A 27,735-nucleotide genomic window follows, 5' to 3' on the forward strand; every position below is an offset into this window, starting at 1 on the left:
GAGTGAAAAACAAGAGCGTGTTGCCAATAAAGCAGAAACCCGTGACTCGATATATAAATACAACAAGCCTTGTTTATCATTGCTTACATAGAAAGCAGCCAGGCGCACACGATGCCATTCTATGAGAATATGGTTGTTTGAATGGATTGTACTGGGAAGCCTTAAAACGTCTGCTTTTCTACATCCTACAATGGCACATGGTGCCATTATGTTTGGTAAAAACAAAAACTTGGGAAAACCACAATGAACACTTTCCGTTTCTACAAAGTCAGGAAAGCAAAAAAGCTATCTAGAGAGGGAGAGTGAGGAACTAGGACAGACAGTCCCAGCTAGCTTTAACTATCAACTTGACACAACTCGAGGAATTCCCTAGAACAGTGTGACCCGTGGGTCTGCCTGTAGGAGAATGCTGTGACTGTTAATTGACTTAGAAGGGCCCAGCCAACGTTGGGTGGTACCATTTCCTGCGCTGTACATGGAAGCTGGCTGAGCGTGGGCCCGCACCAACCATCAAGCAGCATCCCTCCGTGGTTTCTGCTCTACTTCCTCGGCTGTGAGCTCCTGGTTGGAGCATATGCTGTGTATACCGGAGAGCAAGCAGGCCCCATTTCAAGTTCCTACCCACACTTCCCTCTAGGATAGACTGTGACATGGGAGTGGAAGCCAGATAAACCCTTCTGGCTCTCCAGTTGCTTTTGGTCAGGGTGTTTCATCCCAGCAACAAAAATCAAACGAGAACACAGACCATTGCTCCTTCGCCAGCAGTAACAGACACAAATATGCACTGTGGCAAAACTAGACATGCTCAGGGGATTCAAGGTCAAGAGACCTCATACCCAAGCCATCTTAATGTTGACGACACAACCTGTCAATCAAACATTTCAAATACGGATTCCACTTAATATGGCTCCATCATCGAGCCTTGTTTTTTGTCAACACAGCATACCTTTTTGAGGATGATGTCAATGTATCCTGCAATCAGCTGGGATATTTGCTCCCCCTCTGTGGTTTGTACTGAATAGTAGCTTTCCTGGTACTCTCCAAAATCCTAGAAGGGCAGAATTAGAAGAAACACAGCTGTATTAGATCTCCCAGGTATCTTGAGGCCACGAAGCTCTGTGACATGGCTCACTTTTCACTGTTCTCTACTCAAAGGAAAAACTGGGAAAAACTGACCTCTAAAAGCTTATTCAATAGTGGATATTAAAAAAAAAAAAAAAAAAAAAAAAAGGCTGGGGCTTGCCATGCCTCAGGACCTGAATTCAATCGCTAGGACCCACAAGGTGGAAGGAAAGAATTGACATCGGGCAAGTTGTCTTCCTACCTCCATGTGCCCCACACCTAAGTAAATGTCAAAATAGAAAGGAGAGAGCGCTCTGGAAACTGTAAAGGTGGACAGGCAGGTCGGGAGCCCCAGGACTAAAGGAGACCTGGTGTGGTGAGCTCTCGGGGGCTTTCTCTTATATCCCACACATCCCCAAGCAGAGAACTGGAGAGGCCTGTATACCTCAACCTGTGGTAGCCATTCTTGAAAAGCCTATTCTTTCCAGAGGAGAGTGAAGCCCACAAGAGAGCTAGATAGGAGATGCAGCCCAAGGTGGGGGTGGGGAATGGCGGGCCCAGTTCACTAGCAGCTGAAGAACAGTGGGCCCCAGACATGCCCGGTGGGTGAGACGGTCCACTTTATTTCTTTTTTTTTTTTTTTTTTTTTTTTGGTTTTTTTTTTTTTTTGGTTTTTCGAGACAGGGTTTCTCTGTGTAGCTTTGCGCCTTTCCTGGAACTCACTTGGTAGCCCAGGCTGGCCTCGAACTCACAGAGATCCGCCTGCCTCTGCCTCCCGAGTGCTGGGATTAAAGGCGTGCGCCACCACCGCCCGGCGGTCCACTTTATTTCTACAGTAAACACAGTGAATTTCTGTGTGGCCCCACAGTCCACTTCGTATCCCAGGCCTAGTGGCTTCTGCTTCTTCCCATCAAGGTCACCAGGCAATAGTGAGCAATGCAGAGAAGTGCCTTCTGCTCTTAGAGAGAACCATCATATCCTGACTGTCTCAGAAAGATAAGGTGAGCCGGGCAGGGTGGCCTACATCAACTCTGAGCACTTGAGAGGCAGAGGCTGTGAGTCTGGTCTACTAATGAGTTCCTGCCCACCCAAAACCACACAGTGAGTACTTGTCTCAAAACAAACAAATAAGCAAAGACAAGGTAAGGGCTAGAGAGATGCCTCCGTGGTTAAGAGCACTTGCTACTCTTGAAGAGCACCTGGGTTGGGTTCCCAGCGTCCACATGGGAGTTCACAACCATCTGTAATTCCAGAGGATCTAGTGCCCTCTTCTGGCCACTGTGAGCATCAGGCCCATAAATGGTGCACAATCATATGCATGCAAATGCAGCAGGCATTCTTTTGGGCCACCAACCAGCTCCCAAATCATGACATGGAGAGTTATTAATTATGAACACTCGGCTTTATCTTATTCTTGTCTCACTAACTCTTATAACTTAATTAAACCTGTTTCTCTTCATCTCTGTTTTGCCTCAGGGCTTTTTACCTTTCATTCTGTATGTCCTACTCTGTGTCTGTCTGTCTGCCCCCCCAGTGTCTCCCTCTTTTCCTCCCTCATTCTTTTTCAAGCCTAGATTCCTCCTACTTATTCCCTCTGCCCACCAGCCCTGTCTATCCCTCTACTGCCTAGCTATTGGGCATTCAGTTTTTTATTAAACCAATCAGGTGCCATAGGCAGGCAAGGTAAAACAGGAACACATCTTTACATCATTAAACAAATGCAGCATAGACAAATGTAACACACCTTCACACAGTTAAAGCAGTATTCTGCAACATAAACAAATGTAACACATCTTTACATAGTTAATATTCCACTACAGGCAGACATTCATACACATAAAGTAAAACAACATCTTAAAAGGGAAAGAACAAGGTGAAACAAAACAAAACCCTGAAATCCTTTTCAGCATGTTCTCCGACCATAATGGAATCCAGCTGCAAATCAATACTAGAAAGACAACAGGGAGGTCTCCAAACAACTGACCACGAGAAAACCAAAGCAGAAATCAATCACAGAGAGCCAGCAGGGAAGCACCCAAAACCAGGACATTAGTAAAAGTCTAGGGGAGGAAGGAAGGAATTCCTTATGAGAAGCCTTTACCGAACTTTACACCTCAGTGAAAACATCAGGGTACACTCTCTCTTTTGGGTGAGGCCATTAAATAGCTTGTTATAAGCATATCCTATCTTTTAAATAAAGTTTTGCTTTTTAAGTACTTAGAACTACTTTGGAAAGACCAATAGTATTAAAAGAGATATAACAAAGATAAAAAAGAGATATAACAGAGATAACTGTCTTCAACTTACTTATTCTTGCCTTTTTTTTAAAAATATAAATCATCTTAATGGATACAATAGGAAAAAATCACTATTATAATTAGAGACTGGAGTAGTTTCTACTCACAGTGACTTTGATTTTTCTAGCAGTTAACAGACACAGTGGTACTGCACTTAACCAAGCTAATGATCACAGATGTTACAATCTAAAATGCCTTTCCCAAAAGTACCACTCCAAAGTCTTAAAGCAATTTCTTCTAGTATTCCTAAATATCATGCTTATCTGTACACAAATTTTAAAATTTAGAAATCCTGCATGACTTCTCACAATAAAAGAAGAGGACGCAGCTCTCTGAGAACCAACACCCATGTTTTGGGAGTTGTGTAGGTCTATCCAGCTACAGCTGACTACACAAGTTGCAGTTTCTTTCTTTCTTTCTTTTTTTTATTGTTGTTTTTCGAGACAGGGTAGCTTTGCACCTTTCCTGGAACTCACTTGGTAGCCCAGGCTGGCCTCGAATTCACAGAGATCTGCCTGCCACTGCCTCCCGAGTGCTGGGATTAAAGGTGTGCACCACCACCGCCTGGCGAAGGTGCAGTTTCTAAGGATTCCTTTCAACTTGTCTGGACCTATTGATCTATGATCAAATTATGTGACCATGCTTATTATTATTATTATTATTATTATTATTATTTACTTATTTTGCTTTAAACATTTTTTCAGGATTTATTCCCTTTCTTTTACGTGTGAGTTTTTTGCCTGCATGTATGTATGGGCACCATGTGAGTGCTCTGTGCCCATGGAGGTCAGAAGAGGGCATCAGATCTTCCAGGACTGTAGAGTTACACATGGTTGTGAACTACCATGTGGGTGGTAGGAACAGAACCTGGGTTCCCTGCAAGTCCTCAGATATGTTTTAACTGCCAGCTTGACACCCGAGAACACAGCTTCAGTTGGGAAATTACCAAGATTGAACTGGCCTGTGAGCATGCCTCTGGGGAACTGTCTTGATTGTTAATTGACACAGGAAGACCCAGCTCATTGTGGGCAACACCATTCCCTAGACAGGGGTGGGGAGTGGGGGTGGGGACACGGGGGGGGGGGGGTAGTTCCCGAACAGTACAAGAGAGGAAAAGGCTATGGAGAGCCAGTAAGCAAGATTCTACATGTCTATTCTCTCTCTGCTCTTGCCTCTGGATATCTTGCTTCAGGTTCCTGCCTTGACTTGCCTGAAACAATGGACTGAAGTTGCTTTTGGTCAAGGTTATTGATTGTATCACAGCAACAGAAACCAATCATTCCTTCTAAACTCCTTTAGACTTTTCAAAATGTCTTATTTTACAACATCTACATAGAAATACAGATCCTAAAAACTTTAGTCTGTAGTTAACAACTTCCAGTACCTTTTTACTTTTCTTCTTGCTCAACTTGCTTGGCAACCTACTTGCGTTTTCAAGATTCACATGTAAATGTGTCCCTAGATGGCTACATAGTTACATTCTGTTAACAGCAATTTTCGAAGTTGAGAGGTGGAGTCGAGGTCCGAAAGCCTACAACAGTCATTTACTTTCTATGAATGTTACACTATTTTATCATCTCACTCAATGCTAGGAACTGTGAGGCAGTTACTACCATCCCATTTTAAGCTGGGGAAATCAGGGCTCAGAGAGAAGAGGCCATTTGAAAAAGGTCACAGAGCTAGGAAGTGACATCGAGTTTTAGTATTACCCCAGCTTTCTACTGTATGTATATCATCTACCCACAGTCTGTATTCTTTCTAGGCAGCCTGGGCTCTTCAGCACAATAGCACAATTCTGAGGAGGATTCACATGTGAGCCTTACAGTTACAAGATTCCTTTCAGGATATACAAGAGATATCATCAGGAGCACATGGCTGAGAGTCCTCCTGGTAAGCATCACTTTGCAGCCAATGAACTCCAAGAGGACTTGGATAGAACATGAGGAGAAGTGGTACACAGAGCATCCCATGCTGCTCAGCCCCTTACTTCTGCTCCAGTGCCCTCTATGCCCATAGACTGCCCCACCTTCTCCCTCTATGCTAGCTCTTGAAGACCAACCGTACCCACAGGCTGCCCTCCAATACTGCCCAGGAGCCTATTGGTCCCCTCGGTGTCTTGCTGTCCATACCAGTGTGAAGCTCTTGGGTGAAGCCGCCCAGCGCTTGACTGTGGTGAGCGGCCACTCCTGAAGCACTTCCTTGGTCTTCTCATCCACGCGCATGACAGAATCCTTGGTGATGCCCAGGAGGCGGGGAACCAGCTTGTTCTTGCCTTTCATTTTCTCCTGGAATGAAGGAGGCCAAGGGTCATTAGCCTCTCTAGAACACACTGTATTTAGTGCGTTTTACCTGCAGTCTGTTTACAAACTGGGTATGGCTTTTTGAACAGCCAGGTAAATAACTCACTGAGACAAAGGGATGGGGCAGGAGGACGGACACCAGGACACTGGGCAGATTCATAAAAGTGTGCTGCTGCTTCCTGGAAAAGAGCACTATTCAGCCCGAGGGGTTGCTCCCAAACTGTGTCAGGAAGAAGGGACTGAACTGGAGAGATTCCCAGAAAAAGACTGGAAGGTGAAATCCAAGTATCACCATTCCAGGAAGCCATCTGGGTGGGTGAAAAAATGGTAACGTAGAATTCAAACCCTTAAAGTGAACCCAAAGAGCCCAATTAGGATCTTCTGGTTCTAAAGAGGTATAGATCTTTCCCCTTTAAAAGACATCTGCAATCCATTTCCACTTCCAGCGCTTGCTTTGCACAGGTCTTGATTCTTTGTGGTGGTGTTTGTAGGGCATCATTTAGCATGTGAAGGTTTGTCATGTGTATATTCATTGTACATGCCGTGGTGCTGTGTAATTCTCATACAGGTCTATAAGAGACAATGAGCATCTCTCTCCCACCCCCATCCCCAACTGTGTTCCTTTGATATAGGGCCCATGCTCAGCTGGAGCTCATGGTAATCACCCTGTCTCAGCCTCCTAAGTGCTGGAGTTATGGGTGATTCTAAAAATGGCATTACTGATTAATTTAATAACTTTAAAAATATAATGATATCTATTAAAATGATTGATTCTTACTTCACACTTATGCTACATCATTTGATTTGTTAATGGTTTAGGAAGAACACAGGTGGGTATTTTTTGAGACTTCTGGGTAAGAAGTGTTGTTCCAGCAAAAACATTGAAATAAGGATAAAGGAAAAGAAAAAGAGCTTTAAGACAACACACCGAGATGAGGTGGAGGGAGGGCGGATGAGAGAGGGAGGGGGAGGAAAGGAGGGAGGGAGGGAGGGAGGGGGAGAGAGAGAGAGAGAGAGAGAGATAGAGAGAGAGAGAGAGAGAGAGAGAGAGAGAGAGAGAGAGAGAGAGAGAGAGAGAGAGAGAGAGAGAGAGAGAACAAACACAGAGAATAGGGGAGGCACAAAGATAGAGGGATGAGGAAAAAGCACTAGAAGGAAGTCTCATGGTAAGGAGGATTAGGAAGTTTAGACCTGGAGAATAGGTACTTGCAGCACATATGCTGGTCAAAAACTTTACATACTGGCTGTGAAGCATTCTTATAAATCAGCCTCTCCCCCCCCCCCCCCCCCCGCAAAAAAAAAACCACCTTCCAAAAAATGATGATGCAGACAGTATTTATAATATTAAAAATTTAGCAAATACAACTTCATTTATGTCAAACAGTTTTTTAAAAATTAACTCTCAGAACTGAAGAAGGTATGAAAGGAATCATAGTTAATGGAAGTCAAAAACGGTAGAGGCTGAGGCTGCAGAGATGCTCCCAGCAAAGAGCGCACACCACGCTTGCAGACGGCCTGAGTTTGCCTCTCAGGACCCAGCTCACGTGGCTCACCACCACCTGTGACTTCAGCTCCAGGGAATCTGATGGCTCTGGTTTCCACGGGCACTACGTTTACACCTGCATGCATGTACATATGTGCGCACATGCACGTGTGCACACATACACACATCTTAAAAAACTGACAACCCTTTATAGAAGAGAATATGTCAAGACCTACCCATCCAGAGGCTTGAAATTGTTTCCACTTTGACACAGCCTGCTTCTAGGGACACTTTGTTTTAAAATTTGTAAGTGTATGTAATAATTTTGTCACAAGAAGCACACATGGCGTTTGTCCCAGTGAAAGGCTAGAAAGAACTCCAGTTTCCAATAGCAGAAGACGTCATATAAATAAATCATAGCACATCCAAGAAACATACTACAGTGCTTAAAAGCCATTTGGTGGGGCTAGGGGGAGATCTCCATGGTCAACAGCGTTTGCTGCTCTTACAAAGGAAGAGAGTTTGGTTCCCAGCACCCACACGACAGCTAAACCATAGCTTTAGTCCCAAGGAATCTGACATCCTCACCTGACCTCAGAAGGCACTGCATGCACATGATACACACACACGCACACATACACACAAACTGTAGGGAAACAACAGATTTTTATGGAAGTAAATTATTCATATAAAATAAAAACTACAGGACACATGATCCTATAACAACAACATAAAATTTATGTACAGCAGGCAAATCTCCAGGTTTGAGGCCACCCTACAGAGCGAGTTCCAGGACAGCTAGGGCTACACAGGGAAACCCTGCCTTGAACAAAACCAAACCAAACCAGACAACAAACAACAACAAAACCCATCTTTAGCACCAGGAGTGGTGGCCTAGTCGTCAGGAGACATCTGAAAATCCCAGTTCAGCCAGGGCTGCATAATGAGACTTTGTCTCAAGAGAGATAGGTAGGTTGGTAGGTAGATAGATAGGCAGGCAAGCAGGCAGACACAGACAGACAGACGACAGACCCAGTTTCCTCACAAGAGGAGACCACACTGTGGTCAGAACATGTGTAGCAATGGGAGAGAACAAAGCACTCTGTGACCCTCCAGCCTGCGGTGATGTATTGTGACCCTCCAAAGATATTGAGGGGAGTTCAGCTCTTTTTAACAAAGGGTCAGTTTCAGGACGGGGACAAATTAAGGATGACATATATGACATGGATTTAATTTGGTTGTCAGCGGTCAACCATGATCACTTATTGTAGAGGACTCTGGGGCTTTGGGTCAGTTGACCTCCAGGAACATCAGAACAGCAGCAGCAAGGCTGCTCCTCTGGGACACGAGCAAGGCTCAGCTGCCTGGAGGCTCACCGGAGCAGCCGGGCTCACTCACTAGCCGGTGCTCATGTACGGTTAGATGTGGGCTATGATTGGCCAGATGCTGCATCCGTCTGTGCTAGGGTACTAACCAAGTTTAACTGCTCTACTGAAAGGGACTAGGAAGCCCCAAGTAAACAGGCCGCCCCCTCTAACGCCCACGGCCACTCACCTTCACCAGGAAAAAGGAGACTCCATATGTCCGGAGGGACCGGGCGAGTTTGACATACTTGACCTTGGCTTCTATTTCACTCATCTCGCCACAGTTCTTATGTTCCTGCAGAAGCAACAGAGGGGGTGGGGACCTGTTACTGCAGCCTGCCAGCAGCTAGACTCGGTGAGAGGAGGTCCCTACAGGTGAGGTGCACGGGGACCAGGGGCGAGTGGCATTTCTGCATCGGCTAAGGAATAGAGCCTGCGGGAAGTTTAAGTGCAGGGCTTCCCAAGCAGGTTAGAGCAGAGTGCAAGGATCCATGTCCAGATCCAGCATGACATGTGTAGTTGCCACAAGTACAATTGGATCCTCAAAGGGCCCAATACCCCAAAGGGCCCAGAGTTCATATTTTAAGTGACAGCAAGAAAGATGTCCCTCTCAGGACAGGTAAGTGTCCTCCCAACATCGACTCAGAATATATCTTTTCCATGGAGCAAGGCATATACATGTCTGAGCATTATTTGTATTTGGAAACGATATTGAATCAAAATGTTCTATATACACACAATTTGTATTTTAGTTTCTATTTCCATTTCAAAAATCAAAGATTGAGAACTTGGATTCACTGGAGTGTTTCAAGGTCACGTGGACAGTTGGGCTTTTCTTGTTGTCTGTCTAGGATGGACAAGTCACCGACTTTAAAAATAATCCAAGATTTTCGAAAGGCCTGAGCTCCCCAATTCTAGCTTCAAAAACCAAATCTCAGGACAAAGGGGCTCTTTGTGTCTTTCCCAGCACAGCTTAATGGCCCATCACCTTGTTTCAATGTTACCAGAATAATGTCTTTGAAATTAAATGTATGCACGTTTTTCTCAGAAGAGCTAAGTAACCTTTAGCAAGAAAGTATGAATTAAGATAATAAATCTGTCCAAAGTAGAGCTGTCAGCATCTCTCCTCTTGACTCACTGATCATTCATTATATAAGAATACATGCTCCGGACACTAAACGACCATGGGTGGGATGAGATGAATGAGGACGAAGGGTGAGGGGAAGAGCGCATTTCTGTACAGTTCCAATACCTGAAATATCCGCTTCTCAGCTCCTCTCTGCTTGATGTATTCTTTTGGTAGGAATTCCTTTAGACTGGCAAAGAGAGGGGGAGGGGAGAGAGAGCATTTATCACACTCTGTGGGGAGAAGCAGAGACTGTTGCTAAAACTCTCAGTTACGTCACCAAGACTCCTAGCATTTCAGGGCACAATATGAGGGGGGCAGCATCCCAGGATGCACTTAAAAAAGACCAAAAAACCGATGTATTCAAAGGGGGCAGGCCCGGCACGCACCGCCAAGTGAAAAGACAAATGCCGCCAACCCACAGCGACCCCGGGTGTCCCCTCTCAAGACAGGGAGGAGAGCCTTTTACCGTCAAATCTATGATTTAAGAAATCACAGGAGACTAAGTCTAATACTCATGAAAACTGTTTTTCCTGGGAAGAAGAAGGAAAACAAGTATGGACCAGACGAAACCAGATTACTCAACATATCTTGTGTTAGGGTTTTTCATTGTGGAACACACAAAATTGCCAAGAGATGGCTAAAAATCTAAAGCACATTGGCACAAATTTGTAAAACGGATGTTGACACTGTTGCTGCAAGAAAAATAACGGCTCCAAGTAATTTTTGGGAAACAGTCCTTTGACTGTCCATCCCTAGTGAGATAAACCTGAAGACAAAATGAACACCACCAACAACAAAGTGAACCGAAGTGTTGACTGCAATATTTAATTTTATTATTTATTATCATTTACTATGTCACGATGATTGCGTGTGCATGTTCATTATGTGTGTGTGGGCACATATGTCCCAGCACATGTGTGGAGGTGTGTGTTCCTTTCCACTTTTATATGGGTTAGGAAGAGACTTTCTGACCAAAGCCCTAGGAGCAAAAGATCGCACCGGGAATGAGTCAGCCAAGGTCACAGCGCCAGCTCTCACTCACTCATCCGTGGGTTCCAGAGACACTGACTTTAGCCGGGGCACACCTGATGCCTGTAAGTTACCCTTCAATCTCATGGCACCCTATGAGATCAGGATGTCAAAGCCTGCAGAGAGGAGGGAAGGGAAGGGAACTATCCAACCACACAGCAAGGGTGCCACAGTGTCCGGTGATTTCTTTTTTAAAATGCCCAGGCAATGCTAGAATCAGAGAAGAGGGATTTGGAAGAAAACCAGAACTGGTCTCAAATCCATATGTTCACTAAAACTTTAATCCACTAAAACTTCAATCCACTAAAATCCTTTTATGGATAACTTGCAATATTCTTTTATTGTTTACATTTAAAGGTATATAATATTTTGATAGACACAGACATATTGAGAGGATTACCATAGTCAAGCAAATTAGTGTATCAATCACCTCCCAATGTTAGTGTATGTCAGAGATAAAGTACCTACAATCTTTCTTAGCAAACTTCCAGTGGACAATATTAACTAGGGTCCTTGCGAAGGCCATTTGTTCTTTAGCAAATCATTCGTCCACTGACCTGAAACTGCTATTTGACTTCCACCATCCCTCCATCTTGCCCACACCCACCCTGGAATTCATCTTCCTGCTGTCCCAATCTGCTTTCTCGCTCTCCCCTGCCCCCTCCCCCCATTTCCCTCTCCCCCTCCCCCATCTGAGGAACAAACCCAGGCCTTGCACGTGATAAGCAGGTATTCTGCCGAGTTACATTTCCCTCCTCCAAACACAGCATTTCAGTTTCTCTGTCTTGCTTATTTCATTTACTTGTCTTGAGATTCATCCGTGTTATCAAACAGGCAGGGTCTCTTTAAAGGCTGATTACTATTCTGTTGTACATCTACTAAAACCCCATTTCCTTATGTAAAACTGAAGCTGCCTGAACTAGTCATTCCAACAGCAGAGTCCCAAAATTGTCTCCCGGTGTGACAATACACAGAGAAGCCTCAGGGAAGCTGCTACTGCTGGGGAAAATGTCAACTGTCCCCATACGTCCCAGAATTGCCACCAGAGGGTCCACAGCCACCTCCAGACTGATTTTATCACCTGAAGACTAAAGAGGCATGTTATACCTTACATTAACTGACAAGAATGTGCCCAACTCATGAGGAGTGAGGGCTAAAAGGGAACACACAGGGATCTGAAGTGTCCACCAAGCAGGAATGTAGCAGCGCCACCAAAAAGCCAGCTTTGTTTTCACTTCAGTGAAATTTGGTGACAGTGAGTCACCAAATAATAACAACAGCATCTCTAGTTGGTATCCTAGATGCTCCTCTGAGTGTGGTCCCTGGGTCAGCGCCATCAGCACCAGCTAGGAACCTGTGACAAATGTCAACTTTCAGCCTCCCTGGGACCTGCCAAGAGGCTCAGTGGAGGTCTCATTGGCATATGTCAGCAAGCCCTGGTTCTGAGGGAGGCAGAGAAACCCCACGCAGTGGTCGGGCAGCTCAATTTACAAACCAGAAGCACCTGGACTTGACCCTAGATTCCAAGATCAAAATGTCTGCGTGACTGAGCGTCCTGGGTAAGCTCTGGTGGCTTTGCGGCAAAACCACGGTCCTAGGTGAGGTGGGAATGCCTGGAGTGGTCACAAAAAGTGGCCATCTTAAGATGAGGGTGGGCCCATCTGTAACACCACAGCCTGAGACATTTATAAAGAGCAGAAGATTGTGCCTCCTAGTTCTGCAGCCTAGGGCATGTGACATCAAGAAAATTCTATGTTCAGTCATCTGGAGAGGGCTGCACCCTCCAGAGTGGAGGGACATCGAGTCCTCACCCGGGGATGAATATACTAGCTGAATACTTCATCTTTATAAGGACCTTGACTGTATCCTGAGGTACCGTCTACACGGTCTTAATGGCCTCATGGCATCCTAAAGACCCCTCTTGTGAAGTCTAGTACATGGGCAATCCCTGAAGTGTGGAAGAGACCCGTTTAATCATAGCAGCCTGGAAGAAGCGCAGGCATTGGGTCTGGAGATTTATGTAACCCTCACAGTGGTTCTGTGATCCCAAACTAGTCCAAACACCCTTTAATGCCAGCCCAGGCCACTGCCCTGGAACTCAGAGCCAGCTTGGAGATGGATTAATCCAGATCTTGCTGGTTTGCTGTGTTCTTGAGTTTGAAAGTCACGAGGCAGGTAAGCAGGGCCCTTAGGAGGCTGGGCAAGGAAAAGACACAGAAGGTGCCACTGATCCTCATCTACCCACCCTGGCAGGAGAGTCCTGGGCCATGAGATCCACGAATAGGTATCAGCCACATGGAAACACTCATGCATACAATTGTCTCTCATTACCTTTGACTTTTAATGCAGTGGGACAGGGACAGGGAGCTGCAGAGGGCAAGACACAGCTGAAGAAAAGCCCAGGTTGAAAGGCCTCTTTCATGATTAGTTTGAAAACAGAGGCTCTAGCCAAAGATTCCACAAAAGCATACCAGCTTGGAGGGGGGAAATAATGTTTGAACTGGCGCCAGCTTAAAAACTGATTTGGGGCCTCCTACTGTGCCCAGAGCTTTGCTTGTTGACAGTAGAATTATCTAGAGTTTGTGGGGGAAATTTTCCAAGTCCACTCTGAATTCTTTCAGAACCCAGATTCATGTCTGGGACTGCTTTGTTCTCTTAGTAAATACTTGGCTGGAACCGGCACACAGGGACAGAGGCGCCAGGAACCGTGAGTCAGAGACTTCTCACCTGTCCCCTGCCTCCCACCCTCCACCAATGGACACTGTCTTCACACAGATGCACAGAACCTTTTTGCCTGGTGTGAACGCCTGGTAATTTCACCACCTGCTCCACCTCTGCCCTTTGTGTGTAGGCCAGGTTCCCATCTCAAAGCCAGCCAACTGCAACTCCAAACATGATGCTAACTGGGAAATACTTCACATCATACACAAGTTCATTCTCCATAATGTATATGTCTGTGTGGTGGTTTGAATAGGTACAGCCCCCCTAGACTTATAGATTTAAACACTTTGCCCATAGGGAGTGGCACTTCAGGAGGTTTGGCCTTAGGTGTGGAGTAGATGTGGCCTTGTTGGAAGAAGTGTGGTCTTATTGGAGGAATTGTATCACTTTGGAGGCAGGCTTTGAGGTCGTACAAACTCAAGCATGGCCACTGGAACACAGACTCCTGCCGCTGCCTGAGGATCCAGATGTAGAACCCTCAGCTCCTTCTCCAGCACCATGTCTGCCTGCACGCTACCATCTCCCACCATAATGATAAAGGACTAAACTTCTGAAACTGTAAGCCAGCTCCAATTAAATGCTTTCCTTTATAAGAGTTGCCATAGTCATGGTGTCTCTGCACAGCAATAGAAACCATAACTAAGACAGCCTGCCATGAAGAAGTCGACGTTAACGGTACCACGTTTGATTTACTGTGTGTTTGTGTATGTGATGAGTAGCACATGCACAGGTGTGTCCTAGTCTATCACTCTCAGTCCTAGTCCCCTGATAACAAGTCTCTAAAGAAACCTGGAGCTAGACTGGCGGCCTCCAAGCCCCGAGTATCCTCCTGTCTCAGGTGGCCACATGGTTGCTGGGGATTTGAACTCAGGTCCTTGTACAGCAAGCATCCTTACCCACTGAGCAATCTCTTCTTTTTAAGGCAGGGTCTCACGTAGCCCAAGCTAGCCTTGAGCTCACTAGGTAGTCAAGGATGGCCTTGAGCTTCCAATCTTCCTGCTTCAGCTTTCTGAGTCCTGAGTTTACAGGCCTGTGCCATCAAACCTGATTCCTTCTTGATATCTCTGATAGTAGTAGCTACTTTCTTGGAGTCAGTTCTCACAAATATTTTAACATACTCTTATGCCTCCCTGTATCTATGAATAATAATATATCCGGCTTTTCTTTGTGGGTGTATTTTTAAATATGAAGAAGCATATTCTGGGATGTCTTGTTTCCTCCGAGAAGTCACTGATGTTTTCATACATTCTGAAATGTGATACCTAGTGCCTTTTCTATTTTCGAGATTACTGGAGAGATGGCTCAGCAGCTAAGGCACTTTCTGCTCTTGCAGAGGACTGGGGTTCAACTCCCAGCCCCTGAATGGCAGCTCACAATCATAATGTAACTCTAGTTTCAGGGGATCTAATGCCCTATTCTGACCTCCTCAGTAACCATGCATGTTTGGGGTATATGTATATACAAACAAGCAAAAGATCCACGCACATAAAATAAGAACAAATATACTGTGAAAAAACATTTGCTTGTGGTCTCAAACTTATTATGTAACAAAGAATGTCCTTAAGCCCTGATCCCCCTGCCTCCGCCTCTAAGGGTCTGGGATTTGAGGTGTCCATGAGGAGTCTGTGTATGCTAGACAAGCACTACCAACTGAGCTAAATCCCCAGGTCTCTCTATTTTTATAATTTTGCCATCCCGGGGACTGAACCCACCAGGCTCTTACACATAAGCACCCCCTCAATAATTTGATTATGAACAACTTCAAACACATTAAGATGTTGAAAGATTCACGTAGTGAACACTTTACACTCACCTCCTAGTGTTACTGTTATTCAAGTCACACCTATAACAGATGGCCTAATGTCTCGAGTTTATCAGTAACTCCCATCTTCACCAACACAAAAGGCCAACGGGAGGCTTTTACTCAACACTCCTTAACATTTTCCACGGGCTTTTAAGGGTCATGGAGGGAGCTGTGATGACGATGTTTTGCGTTGCTGCTGAGTTATTAGGAGTTATTTCTTCTTTACACGGCCATGTGTTGTGTCAATCCCCCTCAGCAGCATCAGCTCCTGCACCGGATTCTCCCCACCTTTCCAGAAACACTTTATACTCAGTCTTTACATAGAATACCCTGCAACTAACGCAACAGAGACAGCTCTGTGGTTAAGGGCACTTACTGCTCTATCCTGAGGTCTGGAGTTCAGATCCCAGCAGCACTTACATCAGGAGGTTCACGAGATCCTGGGACCCCAACCCCAGGAGAAGGACATCTTCTGGCCTCTGCTCCCACCCACACATGAGCACAAAAGCATGCACAGACATATAAATAGTAAAAATAAGATTTAAAGAGCAAAGTGGATTTAAGAAGGCATCGAAGAATTAGTATGTGGTGTCTTTTTGTCTTCCCTACACTGGTGCGGCCGCATATAGATGCTAGTCTTCTGGTGTTTTGTTTTTAAAGCTTTATTTACCAGATGGTCAGCCATGAAAAACATACATACATAATAACATTATATGGATTTAGCAGGTTATATTTAGCAACACACACATACGTGTGCAGTAACAATTAGTGAGAAAAAGAGGCTATGAATTTAAAAGTGACAAAGGAGGAGTATACGGGAAGGTTTGGAGGGAGGAAAGAGGAGGTGGAAATGTAACTATATTATAATCTCAAAAAAAATTAAAAACTCTTTTAAAAGGATGGATTTATTTGTACTTTGTATGTATGAATGTTTGCCTGTGTGTGTGTACCATATGTATGTAGTGCCGGTTGGAACTGGAGTCACAGGTGGTTGTCAGCTGCCATGAGGTTGCTGGGAACTGAACTCAGGTCCCTCTGCCAGGGCAGCCACGGTGCTCTTGACTGCTGGCTGCTTTCTCCAGGCCCGTGGCATGCTGTCTATGACCACTGTCTAAACACAGGGAAGCAGAAGCAAGCCCATGATCCTTAGATGCTGTGTGCTACTTTCCTCAGGCTCTGATGTAATGTCCCTTCCTGGGGTTCTCTGCAGGTGACATAAGGAAATCTACCATGTAGATAAAGCTTATGAAAGCAAATGGAGACACCCAGGTTTTCTCTGGCTTGCAGCTCTTGACGGTTCTGGGCCTGGTTCTGTCTGTCTCTCTCTCTGGCACTTACACCCCCATTTACAGAGTTGATGGCACATTAAGGAATCCGTATAGACCTGAAAACATGAAGATCTTTTTGTCTCTGATTTTTACTTTTCTTTCTTTTCTTTTTTTGGTTTTTTCGAGACAGGGTTTCTCTGTGTAGCTTTGCGCCTTTCCTGGAGCTCACTTGGTAGCCCAGGCTGGCCTCGAACTCACAGAGATCCGCCTGGCTCTGCCTCCCAAGTGCTGGGATTAAAGGCGTGCGCCACCACGCCCGGCTTGATTTTTACTTTTCTTTTAATTTAAAAATGTGTGTATATGGTGTGTGTGTGTGTGTGTGTGTGTGTGTGTGTGTGTGTGTGTGTGTGTGTATCTGTGTGTTCTGTAATTCTGATGATTTTATTCAGGTTGTCAGGCTTCTGTGGAACGTGTCTTCTTACTCAGTGTTGTCTAGCTAGCCCATTTTCTTTCTTCTTCCTCCCCCACTCCTCCCTCCCTTGAGACAGGATCTTGCTATTTAATATAGGCCTGCCTAAAACCTGGTAAGTAGTCCAGGCTGGCCTCCAACTTGCAGGGATCATCCTGAGCATTGGGATTCCAGGCATGTACCACCATGCCTGGTACTGATTTCTGCTATTCTAAATGAAGATATTCACTCATGTGGTACTGAGTCTAGAAATCACTGAAAAGCTTGCAGGAGAGTCAGAAGACATTTTCATAAAAATGTCCTGAGTGTGCTAATATTGAACATAAGTGCTAGATAAAAACTCTTAAAAATTATAATAAATACACTCCTTAGGCACACTCCTTCACATCTTGTTCACCAATGACATGGCGGAAATTCCCAGTGGCTCTGTTCATCCTGGCCCTCGTACAAGTCCAAACTTCCCACTGTTAAGTTTGCAAACTCTTAATTGTTTAGGTGAAAAGCAGGGAGGAAGACTACATGAGGAAAGAAAGAAAGAAAGAAAGAAAGAAAGAAAGAAAGAAAGAAAGAAAGAAAGAAAGAAAGAAAGAAAGGAAGGAAGGAAGGAAGAAAGGAAGAAGGAAAGGAAGGAAGGAAGAAAGAAAGAGAAACAAAGAAAGAAAGAGAGAGAAAGAAAGGAAGAAAGAGAGAGAGAAGAAAGGAAGAAAGAAAGGAGAGAAAGAGAGAAAGAAAGAGAGAGAGAAAAAAAGATCAAGTCTCCTAATGCAGGTCCAGCCAGTCACAATGGATAGCCTAAGCAAAACCAGCATCCAACATTCACTCTACAAATCAGAAGTGTGGCCCAGCAGGTCTGTTTTAATTAAGAGGGGGCTCACCTCCTCAGCAATCTTCACCAATACAGTAGGAGCAAGAACATGCACAATTAAGTATCTACAATAAATGAAAAAGCTTCATTACCTAGACTAGATCTGGTCTAATTAAAAAGTAAATCAAATGCCAGAGGAGAAATAATTGCTACCAGGCATAATGAGTTTGTTTTAATTTAGAATCTGAGCAAGGGGACACAAACTATTGAGAGGCACAAGCTTCATCTAAGGAAAGTCTGAAGCAATAAATACAACCATCTAACACCGGCTGTCAGGTGGTCAGATGGCCAAGACATTTTGGTTGGTGTGAGTATACAACTTACAACAGGACCAGACTACGGTGACATTTGTTAGACCAATGCCAGCCTAACTGCTATACAAGTGGCCATCAGCAAAGGAAAGGAACACCTATCATATTCTGGGTGGTATAACACACGACATCAAGGATTCGAAAGTGTGTGTGTGTGTGTGTGTGTGTGTGTGTGTGTGTGTGTTTATGGTCTTGGGTGTTAGTGTATGCATGTGGGAGCCAGAAGTTGATATCGGGCATCTCCTTCTATCTCTCTCCACCTTATTGTTTGAGACAGGGTCTCTCACACATTCACTGATTCTCATGGACAGGCTGGCCTATGAGCTCCAGAGATCTTCCTGTCTCCACCTTCCTGTTCTAGGCCTAGAAGAGCTTGCCAGCAAGCACAGTGGAGTTTTTATTGGTTTGTTTGTTTCTTATATTCTAATGTAGGTGCTGGGGATCAAACTCAGGTCTTCATGACTGTGTGGCAAGCACTTTAACCACAAACCGTCTCCCCAGGCCAGTTTGAAGAAAATTCTTAAAGTGACTGCATGTATCTCTCTAACTTCTTTGCACATACAGTCTGGACTTTTCCATTTGTAATGGGACCCTGAGAATTAGCTGCCAAGCACAGAGAAAGGGCCCATGTGAGGTGACCAGGATGGATGGCATCGGGCTCTCTTAGGCTTTTGGTTAGATTTCTTTCCCACCAGGCCCACGGAACCATGGTTGCAGCTATGAAAACCTAAAACAAGGGAAGTATTTTACTTCCAGTGTCTCTGTCTCATTAACCTGCCCTCCACTTTCTCCTGTTCCATTTGCAGTCACTGTAGAGCCAGAGGTAAGTTGAGAGACTGACCGAGTGTGAAGTCTGAATTTGTGAATGTGAAATCCATGAAAAGAAGACAAGCATGGTGCCTTTAGCAAGGCATGCAGTGTCGCAGAACAGAAAGGCATATTTCCCCAGGGTTCCCGTGGAAGGAGGCTAGTTCAGCTGTGGAGAAATGGACCCAAAGGAGCACTTGGCCATATAACTCATCTGGGAAACACTGACTGTTGTAACAGGAACTGTTCAAGGCCACCTCAGACTCAAGGTCGCTGAATGTATATTATAGCATAAAGCTACACATGGCAAAAGCTCCTGGGGTTCATTAACTCAACCTAGTGTTGTGCTGTCTTTTCTGTAACAATTCAGTTTGGACCACATAGCAAGGGGTGCTATCTGACTTTGCCTGAGCCCAAGAGAAAAGCTGCGTTTTCTTTTTTGTCAAGGGCATAGGCTGCTTCCAACCTTCCACCAAAGAGAATGTGAAGGGCCAAAATGCTTGCCTTATCCTCTCCTCTCAAGCCACCCCCAGCACTATAGATGACCCACTGAAGACATCTTGAGATGGCTGAGTCCTCCTCTGGCCGAATTCACATAAGCTCCCCACCTCACCTCCCTACAGTTACAATTCTAGGTGCCCATGGGGCACTGATGAAGCTGGGAGATTTATTTTTATCCTCTCCAAATGCTTCATACTAATGGAATTAGGGAGGGGAAGGGAAGGGAGGACACCAGATAAAGAACAGCATCAGAGGAAGCAATACATAAAAGCCTCTAGGAAAGTCTAGATCCACACCAAGGGAAAGGCACCTCAGGAAAGCACCAGCCTGCCCAGCAGGGTGTTCCCAAGAGATCGAAGCCAAAGGCTCGTGCTCCACATGGCCACAGTGAATCTGCAGGGTCAGCTTTCTAATGTAGGCACCAGAGTACAGAGCCAGAGAAAAAAAACCACCCCATCCTTCTAGAAAAGAGAACCAAAGACCAAGAGGGAGACAAGGCCACGGCCAGGATCCCATGTGTCCACTGTGCTCCCAAAGAGACCAAGAACTCTTAAGATTCTAATAACGAATTCAAACCTAGGCTGGAGAGGTAGCTTAGCCATTATTCTGCTTGCAGGCCCAACATTATAAACAGCTGGCTGTGGGAACCAACTGGCCAGGTGTCATAGGCTCTCCAGCAAAGGAAGAGTCATCTAAATTGGATAATGTTGACAGTCTCTATATTTTTACATATCTGACTCTACCAACAACAGTCTGCATTTTGGGTCCCAAACTCAGTCGCGTGAAAGTCAACTTTTCACAACCAGTTGGAACAAGAAGGTGCCTCTTAGGTTCCTCTTCACAAATAAGCAGGAGGAAAGAGGGGGAAGAAAAATAATGGAGGGGCACTTACTCTAAGAACCCAGGCTTGTGTTTATGCTCCACGTGAGGTCCAAACTGTATCTGGGCTTGAAATCCACCAAACTCACATGCCTTCTCGAAGGAGACAGGGTGAGAGCCATTCAGGATGTCATCCCGAGCCTGAAATACATGAAGAAGGAGGAGATTCAGGGGCCTGGCAGGGGTCACATTTCTCCTAGTGGCATCTCCCTGACTCAGGACAGGTGCTGTAGACACGCAGGCACAGTGAATACCGGGGAAGGCAGAAACACAGGTAAAAGAAAGGAGGTTGTGTGTGCCCCTCCCAAAGAGGGCAACAGCACTACAGGCACCTGGGTTATCAATCAATCAATCATCAATCAATCAATCACCCCTACTGATAATCTAGGAAGGCAGACGAGACTGTGAAAAAATGAAGAGACACTGGAAATCCTGTGAAATGCCCGGATTCATATGGGCTGACTTAGAAATATGATTTGCTTCACCTGAGCCTAAGTCATAAAGCTAGGAAGAAAAACATATACAAAGAGGCAAAACTATCTCCTCAATCAGCCAAGGGCCAATGTGATCCACTAGGAGGGATCTACTAGGAGGGACAGACAGACAGATATATACTCCTATAACCAGACCAAGAGGGCAGTCTGAGGACATGCAGGACCCAGCAATGCAAGATTTTACATGAAAGTCCTGTTCCCAGTTCTCCTGAATCACAGTGGCTGTGGCTATTTATCCCTTGCCCTTCCATCATCCTCTTCTCTAGCTACATGACCCAGAACACTCTGAGATGGGCACTCTCAGCTATTCCTCTAGGCTCTAAATGTGGAAGTTTCTCGTAACTGCCCTGCTAGCTCCCTTCCTTTCTGCCTTCTAGCATCATTCAGTATCATTCCTTCTTCTGCAGAAGTCAGCAAACAGTATTTCAGACCTTCAGTGGACTTGGCCTGTGTTCTAACTACCTACCCACTTCTGCTAGTTAAATCCAAGAGTAGGCACAGAAAACAGACAAACAGCTATGCAATGGGTAAAGGGGTTTGCCAATATATAATGCTTACATAAATGAATTATTTACTTTCAATACTGGCAGATGGTAGGGCTACAGTTTGCAAACCCTGCATCGTTTCTAAGGGCAGACAAGTAGGTAAAAGGAAGGACAGAAGGAATTTGAGGTGGGAAGAAATTCTAAAGAAACATGGGTGGCATTTTCTTTGAGTCAAAAGAAGCCCTCGGGCAACCTAGCGCAAAGCCCACATCACATATGCTGAGAGATCGTAACTCAGGTGTTAAAACGATTTTCTGAGCTTAAATAATTAGTTAACAGCAAAGACTTGTGACTGGGAAGGTAGCTTGGAGCTAAGGAGCAGTACTGATTTTTCTGGCCAATATTCCTCTGTAGCCTAAGATGCTAGCTTGTGAAATGAGGTCAGTTAAAGGAACCCAGCTGTCTCCCAGGGCCAGGCAGGCGACAGTGATGGCCACTAGATCCTAACCCAAGATGCCCCAGAGAGGAGCCGTGAAGCCCTCCTCTGGATAATCAGTAGATTATAACCAATGCTAGTTCCCACCAGGGAGTGAAGAACAGCACCTCTAGACTTCAGATTCTTCCTACTGTGTGGGAACTAGAATGAACACCTATTTACCACAAGGCCATGCAGAAATCTCCTAAGGTTTACTTAATGTTTTAGTTTCTTTTCTGCAGCTGCTGTAATAAAATGTTCTGACAAAGGCAACTTAAGGCAGAAAGAGTTTATTTGGCTCACAATGCTAGGTCACAGTCTGCCATTGTTGGGAAGAGGGGCAGCTGTCACTTGAAGAGGTTTAGCACTTTGTATCCATAGCCAAGAGCAGAGATGCATGCTAGTTCTGAGCATGCTTTCTCCTCTCTTATTGAATCAAGACTCTGCTGCCTAGGGAATAACGCCACCCACAGTTGGTGGGTCTTTCCACCTCAATTAACGTAATCAAAACACGCCCACAGGCCAACTAAAGCTAAACAACATCTCATTGAGAATCCCTTCCCAGGTGACTCCAAATGCTGCCAGGTGGATAATTAACATTAGCCACCCCACCCATCTGTTGTCTGACCCGTAAACACCGTACCTGGACGTAAAGCAAGTTCAATTGCACGGGGTCTCTTGAGTCCACATTCTGATCAGAGTAAAAGAACTTCCGTCGAAGAAGCAAGGTTTCATTTTCATCCACCCCTTGCTCTCTGAATGTCCGGCTGTGATCTAGCCAATTTACTGCAACATGAGACAGACGGAAGGACAGTGTTTACTATTCACTGCAGCGGCCTGCTGGGGAGGTAGATTTCCATAAATGCTGATGGTTGCTTATTTTTTTTTTTTTTTTTGGTTTTTCGAGACAGGGTTTCTCTGTGTAGCTTTGTGCCTTTCCTGGAACTCACTTGGTAGCCCAGGCTGGCCTCGAACTCACAGAGATCCGCCTGGCTCTGCCTCCCGAGTGCTGGGATTAAAGGCGTGCGCCACCACCGCCCGGCTTGATGGTTGCTTATGATCACTTCTTAACTCTGAGAGATGATTGACACCTCCATACTCAAATCCCCAGCCATTCCCAAAGTTAGCTACTGTACTACAGCGCACTGGGAATACAGAGAAGAGGTGTGGGGGGGGGAATCAGTGTTTGGCACTAAGAAACCAAATGGTATAGTATGCAAGTGTCCTTAGGAGTTGTGGTTGGGGAGAAGGCTATGGGACTTTCAGCAAGTAGAGCCTCATAGGAGGAAGTGGGTTCTACAACCTGGCCCCACTTTCCTGATGATGCTCTGCCTCTGGACTGATGATACAATGTGAGCAACAGGCCTCCTTTTCCTGTCTCCATGCCTTCCCTGCCAAGATGGAACATATCCCCTTGAACTGTACACCCAAACAAACCCTCCCTTCCTTAAATAGCTGCTCCTCTTGTGTTGATTACATCTTATGTATTGACTCTGTGTGTGTGTGTGTGTGTGTGTGTGTGTGTGTCTATGTTGTGGAGTCAGAAGACACATGGGAATGGGTTGTCTCTTCGTACCATATGGGTCCCAGGCATCAAACTCAGATCATCAGCCTTGTCAGCAAGTGCCTTTACCCACTGGGTCATCTCACCTACACTTAAATATCTTCTTGTCAGGTAATTGGTCACAGTAACAAGACAAATAATGAACACAGTAAGTTAGAGTTTTCCTTGAAATCAAGAGAAGTTACTTTAGTCTTCTCTAGTGAGATGGTTTAGAGACCCTGGGTATAACAAATTTCTCTGATCTCCAACAGGAAAGAGGGAGAAAATGAAAGTCATGAGGTAGTGTAGAGAGTCCATGCTAACAGCCAGAGATGACATCTGCCCCTGTGGGCCAGCTCGAATATGCCATCACCCTAAAAATCCTGTCCTCGCCGGGCGTTGGTGGCGCACGCCTTTAATCCCAGCACTCGGGAGGCAGAGCCAGGCGGATCTCTGTGAGTTCGAGGCCAGCCTGGGCTACCAAGTGAGCTCCAGGAAAGGCGCAAAGCTACACAGAGAAACCCTGTCTCGAAAAACCAAAAAAAAAAAAAAAAAAAAAAAAATCCTGTCCTCACATTGTGGTGCATAGGAATCAGCCACTCTCTTGCTCACTTCCTGAAGCCCTCTGTCTCCTCTATTCTTCTCCCTCCCCTACCCCCCCCCCACACCCACACCCCCCCCCCTCACTGGGTTATGTATTTATGACCAGCTCACCAAATGCTAAGCATTTCTGGCATAAGAAACCTGTCTGACAGATCTCCTCTCCCACAGTCACCTGGGAGGGTACTGTGTACACATTAATAAATCCTTGGATTTGTCTACTAAAGGCTTCTGGAAAGAAGTCTGTAACTGGAAATTTAATGAGGTAGAAAGAGAAGGGAACAGAGGAGGACTCGGAGGAAATGGCAGGCCCACCGAAGATCAATAAACATTATGAAAGTGATGATGTCACCTCAGAGCTGCAGCGGGAATAAGGAGGCTGGGAGGGAGGCGGCCAGGTGATGAACTAGGCTCCTCCCAGTGGAGGGTGGGAAGCAAGGGTCATAGAGCAGGGCTTTGGGAGCATCCCAGGTCATCTGCGGCTTCTGTAGACATGATCCATGTGGCTGCGGAAGTCACATGGCTGATAGACCAACCTCACTGATCTCAATCGCTAAGGAAATAATGGATCTAGGCATGGTACTGGAGACTATTAATATCTCCCTTAAAGACAGCCAGAAACCACTGCCGAAGGAGTGCTTATTACCACCCCCACACTGCTAAGCAAGGCTGCAGATCTAAGGAGTTCAGAGGGACACAAAAGGTATATACTTAGCAACATTCACAACATAAGAAAGGCTCTTGTCACACACACACACACACACACACACACACACACACACACACACACACACACACACACACACAAATTGTAAGGGAAAAAGTAAGAGAGATGGAGAGGGAGCTTGCTTAGTTAAGTCCATATGCTATTCTGCTACACTTAGATCCCAATACATTAATTACACTTTTTGCAAGATAGTCGGAAATCATGAATACAATTTATATATTTGATATGAGGATTCTTTTTCAGATGTCAAAGATTATTCTAGCCACTTTAAAAGTTATTTGTAAGTATTATGTTTTAGTGAGACAAACCGAAACATTTACAGATTTAGAAGAAAAAACAACCCAAAGTAGCTCTTGGTCACATGGATGCTGGCAGGGGATCCAGGCTCTGGGGGACTGTGTACCTGGGCCACCAGTCTCCCCCACAGAGACTTACAGTCGTCATCCGTGTGGAGCTTGGCCTTCAGCTTCTCCATCTTCCTCTCGTCTCGTAACAACGTTCTGTCTTTTTTGAGAGTGCCCGTCCCTTCCTCTTTCTTTTCTTCAATTGTTTCTTGGATTAAAGAATATTCTTCATAATTTGTTATTCCTAATAACAGAAATGGCGTCATGATTACACACGATTAAACTGCTACCAGCATCTACTTAGGGCCTGGGGTGCTGCAAAAGGTCCACGTTGTGAACGCAAAGGAAGGGGTCTTCTTGACCTGAGGGCCAGGGTGGCCACACAGCAGCAGCTCCAGCACAAAGGCTCTACAGGCTGGGAAGCCGCATTCAAGGCGGTAAGTACAATTTTCTCCACAAACGCACTTACATACACTCTCTCCTCTCTGTCTCTGTCTCTGCCCCCCCTCCCCAAATCAAGCCTAAAACATAAAAGAAAAGCATCTATCACTGAGCTACATCTCAGCTACTCCAGTAATTTTTATTTATTTCTGTAGTTCCTTATTTGGAGACATAGTCTCACAATGAAGTCCTGTCTGGCCTGGAACTCACTATGTAGACCATGGTGGCCATGCAATCACAAAGACCTGTCTGCCCTGCATCCTCCTTGTAGGGAAGCCTGAGACAGAGAAGACTCCTTACACCCAGCATTTAAAGGGCGTCACTGAAGTGGCTCTCTGAAGCCACACGAAGTAAATCTGTGAGGGTCACCGTGGCTGTTACCATGAGAATCCGAGAGATAATGGCCATCAGCGGGGAAGGGTAAATCACACAGTCAAAAATCATTTTCACCAAGAAACTCCTTTTTGTTTTCTACAAAGGGAAATAAAAGCTCCCAACCACAGCTCCGCGAGAAGTTTTATACCAGCTGGAGTCCAGGCAAATGGAAAGACCGGACAGTACCTTCCTGGATGTGGGCAGGGGTGGGTGTGGGCAGGGGTGGGTGTGGGCAGGGGTGGGTGTGGGCAGGGGTGGGTGTGGGCAGGGGTGGGTGTGGGCAGGGGTGGGTGTGGCCAAAGCAACAGCCACAGGGAGAGCTGAGCCGCTCACCTATCCTGCTGCAGATGGTGACCAGGAGCTCTCCAACTGTCTTCGAGTCATCCACCATCACGGTCTTCACAGAGCCATCCAACATCCGGATTTTCTGAGGCCTCTGTTTCTTCTTGTACTCCAAAATATCCTAGACACAAGCCATACACACACACACATACACATGCCACATTCTGAGTTGAAAAAACACAGCGGCATCGGGACACTTTTCTTTGGAAATCAAGTCCCCAGAAGATGCCTACATCTTCCTTTGTCCAAAACTCTTCTGAAAGCCTAAGTATTCGCAGGGGTGCTGCTGGGATGCACACACAGAATTCTGAGAGCTTAGTAATGACTTTCAGGAGGATTACGAACACCTCTCCTAATAAGATTGTCCTTCAAGAGGGAATACTTGTAGCTCACAATGACTGAAAACCACTTTCTCTAAAGTGAAGATGGCTACATGCTCCAATGGCCGGGAAAGAGCAAACACTGGGGAGATGGGGGAGGAGAAGGCGATACTTCACACAATGACAGTGGAGTCTCCAGCCATGCGTTGTCACCAGAAACAATGTTTACTACCTCCACACACCAAATAGACATCTCTTTATAAAATGTTACTGTAGAACGCTTGCTGTATGTATTTACTGTATATGTAGTCTACATAATGAAAGACATAAATAATATCCCCAGAAAGCGTCATCGAAGGCGCATATCGAAGCAGGAACAGTTTGACGAGACTGCAGGAAAGGACACTGGTGGTAAGATAAAACAAAGAATGAGGTTGGGGGTTACTTCAAAATAGGAGACCTCGTAGTTTTCATTTTAATTCTTAGAAACAGAACCACAGACAGGCAGAGTGAGCACCACAAACTAACTGAACATTCCACTCTTGCTTTTTGGAAGCCTGGTGGATCTGACAAACCTGCTTCATCAGGCACAGAAAACTCGAGGACCTTGGAGGTCAAGGAGGGACAAATGCTCAGCATGTTTTTATTCATCACTTAAACTGCAGAGGTAACTTTTGTTACTATCACTGAGAGTTAATAAAGATGCATCTCCATTTGACCTTTCTTTTTCAAAAACAAGCCTTGGGTAGTCTTAGGGCATCTCTGCTTTCCATCATGTAGCCTCAGTTTCTAACTCAGTCCAGGGACACCTTGTATCTACTCAAGGAAGATACTGTAGTTTATCTCACAACTGCGGAGCCCCAACTTTGCTCAGCATGGAGACGCTGCTCAGCTTATTAACCTCGAACTGTTTCAATGCTTCTGTGGAATTTCAAGAATTTTAGGTTTTTAGCATCTTCTCACCACCTGGACAGCCTTGCAGGTTCATGGTATGGGAATTGTTAATAAGGTGCTCTTAGATTAGCCACAGTGGGTTTCTATAGTTGGTTTCCCAGCAGTGAAGCAATGAGTAAAGAGAACCAGTGGACCAGCAAGCTGGACCAGTGGGTAAAGGTGCCTGGCACCAAGATTGTTTAGTTCTTGGGATCCACGTTACAGAAGGCGAGAACCAACTCTTGAAAGTTGTTTTCTGGCATCTTCATGCATGCCACGAAACACACAAATCCACATACACAGACACACAATAAGGAAATGTTATTTTAAAAAAATTAAAGATGGGGCTCAGGAGACAGCTTAGTGG

At 45.4% G+C, this 27,735-nt stretch overlaps 1 protein-coding gene across 6 annotated transcripts in view; it reads right to left on the bottom strand.

Annotated features, from left to right (window-relative positions):
- The window catches only part of Tln2 (talin 2), a 419,063-nt gene that overhangs the window by 147,512 nt on the left and 243,816 nt on the right, over positions 1-27,735 (bottom strand). For all 6 annotated transcript variants that reach the window (XM_076576578.1, XM_042281192.2, XM_006979299.4 and 3 more), the window contains 8 exons: positions 26,107-26,236; positions 25,049-25,201; positions 22,387-22,529; positions 20,303-20,430; positions 9,759-9,822; positions 8,697-8,801; positions 5,489-5,644; positions 947-1,048 (listed from right to left, as the gene is read on the bottom strand). In XM_076576578.1, coding sequence (XP_076432693.1) covers positions 947-1,048; positions 5,489-5,644; positions 8,697-8,801; positions 9,759-9,822; positions 20,303-20,430; positions 22,387-22,529; positions 25,049-25,201; positions 26,107-26,236 — 981 coding nt within the window. The remainder of the gene's footprint in view (positions 1-946; positions 1,049-5,488; positions 5,645-8,696; positions 8,802-9,758; positions 9,823-20,302; positions 20,431-22,386; positions 22,530-25,048; positions 25,202-26,106; positions 26,237-27,735) is intronic.

This window comes from Peromyscus maniculatus, chromosome 7 (genome assembly GCF_049852395.1).
Source record: "Peromyscus maniculatus bairdii isolate BWxNUB_F1_BW_parent chromosome 7, HU_Pman_BW_mat_3.1, whole genome shotgun sequence".
Classification (NCBI taxonomy): Eukaryota; Metazoa; Chordata; class Mammalia; order Rodentia; family Cricetidae; genus Peromyscus; species Peromyscus maniculatus.